Source organism: Metopolophium dirhodum, chromosome 1, assembly GCF_019925205.1.
Source record: "Metopolophium dirhodum isolate CAU chromosome 1, ASM1992520v1, whole genome shotgun sequence".
NCBI classification, from domain to species: Eukaryota; Metazoa; Arthropoda; class Insecta; order Hemiptera; family Aphididae; genus Metopolophium; species Metopolophium dirhodum.
In genome coordinates, this window is record NC_083560.1 from 136,529,489 (window position 1) to 136,537,255 (window position 7,767).

At 37.9% G+C, this 7,767-nt stretch overlaps 1 protein-coding gene across 1 annotated transcript; it reads left to right on the forward strand.

The window, feature by feature from the left end:
- The first annotated feature begins 771 nt into the window (after positions 1–771).
- On the forward strand, positions 772–2,656 carry LOC132932579 (uncharacterized). Its single transcript, XM_060998958.1, has 3 exons — positions 772–1,977; positions 2,043–2,381; positions 2,483–2,656. The coding sequence occupies exons 1-3, from the start codon at positions 772–774 to the stop codon at positions 2,654–2,656; spliced, it is 1,719 nt and encodes a 572-aa protein (XP_060854941.1).
- Positions 2,657–7,767: the final 5,111 nt, after the last annotated feature.

Genomic DNA, 7,767 nt, shown 5'->3' on the forward strand with positions numbered 1-7,767 from the left:
CGGCTCATGGTTATATGGTAGTGCGTTAATTTTTTTTGTTGAATTAATAAATTAAACAGTCCGCCACTGCACGGACTGCCACACTAACGGGTATAATAGGGTAGGTACAAACGCCATTTGTTCAACAATCAATGGTATTAGAAAAGAATTATAAACCATAATGATTCCTATTTAGGTACTATAAGAAGGATAATTGTAAATATCATTTTATTTTCAAATGTACGCAGGGAGTGATTACACATTAGCACGAGCCGTCACTACTAAATTAAAAAATTGTCTTTGAATAAACTGCTGAAATAAATTACTGATTAAAATAATATAAATATCGTTTACTCTATTATAGTCATTAATTCATCAATTACCAAAACTATGGACGATCGTCATTAAACACCTCGCATATATACTTCTGGTGCTCAAAAAAGAAAGTTAAAGGTTGAACGTAATAAACAAATAGAAGAAGTTATTTCCCAAATTCCAAAACTGTCCAATTATTTTTCTTCCTCGAGACAATCATCAAATGTTTTAAAAAATGAAACTGATAGTAACAATGTTGAAATTTTAACCTCCGGAGAAAATGAAACACTTTGTGAAAATGTAATTATTGAACAATCAAACCATTCAAACCCAAAAGTGGGTCATAATAATGTAATAAATAAATAATGCAATAAATAATGTACATATAGAAAAGGAAAAAAATGATGATTCTGAACTTCATAAATTAAATACCGAAAATACCAATACTATAGAAATTGAACCCACTCTACAGTGGATATGTCGGATATGTCGGATATGTCGAAATCTTTTATTGGTTTTGAAAATGATGTCGGTATTTGGCCTCAAAGCTGTAACAATGAAATGATAACATTTTGGATAAAACAAGGATCTACAAATTTGCAAAACTGCGATGAAAAGTTATTAGAAACAAAATCCGTCCAACAAAATCGGGCTGATCGCTCTGCACACAATAGTAGGAAATGTTCTATACATTTTTTCAAACGGATAAATAAAAATAGAGAAGTCATTAATCGTAATTGGTTATGTTTCTCTCCAACTACTGGTAAAATCTATTGTTATACTTGCAAACTATTAGGGGAAAAAAATGGAAAGTTATCAGGTGATGGATTTTGTGATTGGAAACATGCAGCTGAAAAGTTATCCCAACATGAAACATCTAAACATCATATTGAAGCAATTATTGCATTAAATCATCGAGTGAGAGAAATTGGATGTCTTGACCATCAACTTCAAAAACAGATTGCAGATTTATCTTCTTATTGGCGTAAAGTTCTAAAGCGGGTAGTTAGCACAATCAAATTTATTGCAGAACGTGGCTTAGAATTTAGAGGGGATAACGGAATAATTAGTTCACCGAGAAATGGCAATTATCTTAGAATTCTTGAATTAGTGGCGGAGTTTGATCCAATTCTTTCGACGCATATAAAAGATCATGCGAATAAAAAAAGTGGTCACACAAATTATCTATCATCAACTATTTGTGAAGAATTAATTGATCTTATGGCTAAAGAAGTATTAAGCAAAATAATTACAAGAATTAAAAAATCAAAATATTTTTCTGTATCTGTAGATTCTACTCCCGATGAAGCACATATAGATCAATTGACTATAGTATTACGTTACATAGAAGGAATTAATCCAGTAGAAAGATTCTTAACATTTGTACCAAATTGTGGTCACACTGGCATTGAAATGGCAAATACTCTCATAACATTTTTGGACCATCATAAAATTGAATTGAATGACTGCCGTGGTCAGTCATATGATAATGCGGCAAACATGAGTGGCAAGTATCAAGGGATGCAAGCCTTAATTAAAAATAAAAATGAATTGGCAGAATTTATTCCATGTTGTGGTCATTCTTTAAAGTTGGGAAAACAGCAGCCAACTCATGTGTTGCGGCTATTCGATTCTTTGATTTTATACAAAACCTTTACGTGTTTTTTACTGCGACTCCCACACGTTATGCACTTTGAACAAAAAAAATAGCTTGCATAGATAAAAATAAACGTGTTTACGTTTTAAAGAATTTGAATGAAACTCGTTGGTCATGTCGGGCAGACGCAACAAAAGCTGTTGTATATTTTGGTTATGATTATATAAAAGAAGCTTTGGTAGAAATTTCAAACGATCTTGATCAAAAAGACATTGTTAAAATCCAATCTAAAAAACTTTACGAATCAATGTGTCAACTTGAAGTGGCATTTTATGCAATTTTTTGGAATGATATTTTAGAGAGGTTTGATTCAACAAATCATATTTTACAAGACCCAAAAATAATTCTTCAAACTGCTGTAAATGCTCTTAATTCTCTTTTATCATTTGTTCGAGAAATACGAAACAAATATGAAAAATACGAAGAAAAGGCAAAAGACATGTCAGGATTAAAAGATTATGCGCCAATTCAAAATCGGAAAAAAATGTTAGACTCAGTTCATTAAATAATAATCAAACAGCCTCAACTCAGTTATCACCTAGAGAAAAATTCAGATCAGAAAGCTTCATATCAGTAATTGATCAATTGACAGTATCATTAACCGATAGAATAGCTGCTTACGAAACAATTTGTCAACGTTTTGGTTTTTTAAATACATTTGAAAAATTAGAAACTTCTGAGCTACAATCTGCTGCAAATTGTTAGCATTTACCCCAATGATTTAGAATCTTCACTTGGTAATGAATTCATACAGTTCAGTTCATTTGTCAAAGTATATGTAGAAACGCGTAAAGATAATGAGCAATGTGAAATATTTTTATACAGGATTATTGTGGAAAATAATTTACAATGTACATTTCCTAATATAGAAGTAGTGCTGCGTATATATTTGGTTTTGATGATGTCCAACTGCAGTGCGGAACGATCGTTTTCAAAAATGAAGTTGATAAATAACCGACTACGAACTTCGATGACACAAAGTCGACTATCAACCCTTGCACTGTTAAGTATAGACGGGGTCGACGAAAGTCCACCTTGTCGTGGTGACCCCGCCCGACCGGACATCTCGTCCAGCGCTAAGAGACTTTCAAACTGTCCGGAGCAGGCCGACTCCGGACTTCTAACCCTTGGCATGGACATGCAACCGCCGATCTAGCCCGCCGGCGGCCAGAGGGTGTAGGGCCACCCGGGGCAACACCCCAACAATCTAACATGAAAACACACAACAAAAATAAAAATGATGTTACTGGTACAAAGGCCTTGGAAACCTTAGACTCGGCAGGTGTGGGTGAGCTCGCCACACAGGTCGTCATCAATAGCTCGGTAAATGTAAGCTGGAAATCGGACCGGAAACAGATGGATAATAAAGATACGGACATGGCTAACAACGGACACTGCTACGAAGTCCCCCTTAGACTTAGGGGTGGCGGCGACAATGATTCAGAAATGGCACACGCTGCGAGCACCAGTGGTGACATGGGCATTGCAAGCGGTCAAAAACGCGGCCTACCCTCACCGGGTTCGCCAAGCGGACAAACCGCTAAACAGCTGAAAACGGCTGGGGGTCAGCTGGGAGAGCTCGACGAGCTAATCGGCTGGCTCGAACAGACTGTTGTTCAGGAAAAAGTGAAGAAAAAGCTGGCCATGACAGTTGCCGAGAAGATGCTCGGTAAACTCTGCCGACTAAGGACACTAACGCGGTCTATCACACACGAAAATAGCAGGCTCGCTGGTGAGATCAAGGACAAAGAGGACGCTCAGAGAGAAAGTCTCACAGTCTTCATTAATAAGCTGGATGCTAAGAACGCAGAGACAAACAGCCTTACGACCGAGCTGACATCACTGAAGAGTTCTAGGGCAGAGCCCGTCCAGGGGCCGTCGAAAGCGACATACGCCGCTACGGTAGCGGCAGCCGCACCAGCAACAGTAACAGCAACAGCTAAAACAGCTAGGTCCAAGAAGGCGGCTGAAAAGGACCAGCTGGAAAAGAGTAGGCGGGTGAAAGCCACTTCCCGATTCATGGTGGAAATTCCCCAGGAGATGACGGTGGAAAGCGCAAAGGTCGGCATGTGGCAAACCGTAAAGGCAAAAATCAGCAATCCGAAAGTGAAGACTTTAGTAAGCGGCAATAACCTAATTATAATACCGGATGATCCCAATACGTTGGAGGTGATGCGGGGCCTCGAGAATATCATCGAAATAGGCGCGAGGAAGCCGAGGGTCATCATCTACGATGTTGACAAGGGAATGCCCAAAGAGGAGCTTATCGAGTGTCTCCTCACACAGAACACAGAGCTTGGCCTCTCAGACGAAGACCAAAGTAGCATATCTCTGCTGCATAAACTGGGACCTCGGAACAGTGATACGGTCCACTGGGTGGTAGAGGTATCCCCGTGCGTACTCAAGAAAGTTGAAAACAAGGCACTATACAATGGTATGATGCGATGTAGATGCAAAGCGCATAGCTCGTTGCCGCAATACTTTAACTGCCAGCAATACGGGCACACAGTGGTAAGGTGCGAGCGAAAGACGCCTTCGTGTAGGAACTGCGCAGGCTCACACGACTCCCGGACTTGTAAAGAGGAAGGGGCGAAGTGTGTGAACTGCAAGGGACCTCACAAGGCGTCAAGTGCGGCCTGCAAAGCCAGGATCCAAGCGACTAGAAACCTGCTCAGGCGCACGGACTTCGGTGGTCATGACTGATACATTAAAAATACTTCAGCTCAATACTTGTAGGAGTAGGATTGCCTCCCTACAACTGAAAGATTACTGTGCTAGTAACACAATCGACATAGTTCTATTACAAGAGCCGCTGATCCAACAGCACAAGGTATATGCGTTCGAAAATAACAGACAAGTACATAAAGGTGATCGCGCAGGGGCAGCCGTCATAATACTCAACGATGAACTGCGAATAATAGAGCTGGTGCAGTACACGAGTGATTACGTGGTTACAATCAGAGTAAGCAAACAAGACGACACGCGCGCCATAACAGTGGTGTCGGCATATTTTAAATACAACATGCCGACACCCTGTTTCGTCGAGAAATTGCACGCAATATTGGAAAGCGAAAGGCGAGTATTAATCGGTGCAGACGTAAACGCGCACTCGGAACTATGGCACTGCGCAGACTGAAATGACAGAGGACGTACGGTAGAAGGCCTTATAGAAGACTACGATCTTAGAATTGCAAACCGACCGTCACGACTAATGACTTATGAACGCGAGGGAATGGGATCGTCAAATATTGACGTAACCCTCTCCACGCCAAACGTATCAGACCAAATCAGCGAGTGATCAGTTAGTGACAACACCGACAGCGATCATAACACGCTAACGTACAGATTTAGAATAGATAGCCGACGGCTACCAGATGGTGTTAAACGCATGTATAACACAAGTAAAGCAGACTGGAGCAAGTTTACGACGAGGCTTCTGGAAAACAAGCCAGAGATAGACGAGACCACGGTAAACGCCTTCGCAAAGTCACTAGTGATGGCGATTCAAGGCGCAGCCGGAGCGTCAATGCCCTCTGGGAGTAGTAGGCGACGCAGTGGTAAACAGCCCTGGTGGAATTATCAGCTAACCAGACTTAAAAAGGTACTGGATAGGAACAGGAGAAACAGACTACATATTACCAATAAGCCAGAATATAACGCCCTACGAAACGCGTACCTAAAAGAAATTAGATCTCTAATGACATAAATAAAAATGCATGGGGTAAGGCCTTCAGATGGGCCAAGAAAGGATCTAAGCGACCCAACATCCCCAGCACCATGGCGAATATAGATGGTGATATGACCACAACCTGTGATGACACGGCTGAACTCTTACTGAAGACCTTTTTCCCCGCAGAAAGCGATAAAGTTGACACTCTTAGGGAAGGCCCACTCAATGCTTACAGCAAAACGATCGATGCAGATAGGGTAAGGGCCGCCATCTGGCGAATGAGTCCGAGGAAAGCTCCGGGCCTAGACGGACTTACGGCCCAAATACTAAGGAAAGCATGGCCAGTAATAGGAAAAGAAATTAACAGCAATCAGCGAGCTATACGAATGGACAAACGTAAACAAGTGCAGGCATGTCTTGAGTAGTATATATTTGTATGTTCACAGCCAGCTTTTCCACAGTAAAAATTTTTTTTCAAGGGGGAATGTCCCCCTTGGAGCACTCAGATTTACCGTGTAACACATTTCACACTGATTGTTAGTAAATTTTACCTCGAAAAAATGTACTGTATTTCATTTTTACTCATGTTGGTTACACTGATTTTTTTAATAATGATAAAAACATTATTTATTATTTACAATAATTTTAAGTTATAAGCTGATTGCTGATTATTTTTTTCATATTCAGTTACTAATGATCCATCGTTCACTCAAGTCGTGTCTCATTTTTCTTTATTTTCTCAAAGTTTTATTAAATTGTATAAGTTATTTAATTTCTTCAAAAATGAATTTTCAAAAATGCGCAAACGATGTCCAGTCATTGGTCGATCAAATACGATTCAATTCAACGCCAGCGTATCCAGAATTCTCTGCATTTGTATCTAGGTTACGATCTTTTAAAAGTTTTCCTTCAAATACCGGCCAGAATAAGTACAAGCTCTCAGAATGTGGATTTTACTATATCAATCTCGATGACGCAGTTCAATGTCATTGGTGTGGAGTAATTCTACATAGTTTTGAAATCGATGATAATTGTTTTATAGAACATACCCGATTCTCACCAAAATGTTTATATGTATTATTAATGAAAGGTAATCAGTTTGTTCAAAAAGTCTTAAGTAAATATTGTAGAACCGAAGTTATTTGTAATTGTGAAACCGGTTCGTACGACACCATTTGTTAAATCATGTTTTTTTTAATATAATATACTGTTTATAATATTTGCTGTATTGAATAAAAAAAAAAAAAATAAAAAAAAAATTGAATGTTTTATCTTAAATGTTTTATTATTCGATTTAATATCTCGTGGACGTATAGCCTAGCGGGTTAGTGCGTATATAATAATTTAAAATGTTTTTCAGGTATCAGGTTAGTAAGTATATGTAAATTCCCTCTCTAGTATGCACTAATTGGCTAACTGTACGTTCACATTTTTTGCATTTTTTTTTTTTATCCGAGTTTTTAGTATATAATATGACTGCAAAGGAAAAAACTAACAGTCCAATGTATAACTCCTAACAGTTATATCCTACTTTTTATTGTGTACTTTTTTAGTAAAAAAAAACTTCATTATGAGTCCACCGATAATTGTCTGTAAGTCTACATTCGACATCCGAGCTTTTAACAAGAAAAGTATTACAGTTGGATTACTAATTAATAAGCAGATTTCAATTATTTTATTATTAGAATGTAAACTTTCAAAGAAAATTATTACATTAAGTTTAGAAGAATGGTTCACACTGATGTCTGAATCTAATTACAATTCAATTATTAATAACCTAAATATCAGGGTGAGGCGTGTAAAGATTACCGATTCCTTTTCATCAGGGACTAAAATTGTGTGTAGTACGACACACTTTGTGTAGTACGAAATGCCAAGTGTGTAATACGAAATTAAAAAGTGTGTAATGCTTTTTTTACAGTTTTCTTCATTAATTGAAAAATTATTGTTGGGAAATTGATAGATAAGAATTTAATGTATACCATCTATGTTATCAATATTTTGATTATATGTTTATTTCCTCATATTATCAGCTATGGCTATTGCTATATTTAGAATTATTATTATATTATAAAACCATTGATTAAGACATATTTTACAGTACCTACAGTTTTATGTATAGTGTAATATACTTCTAATCTATGAT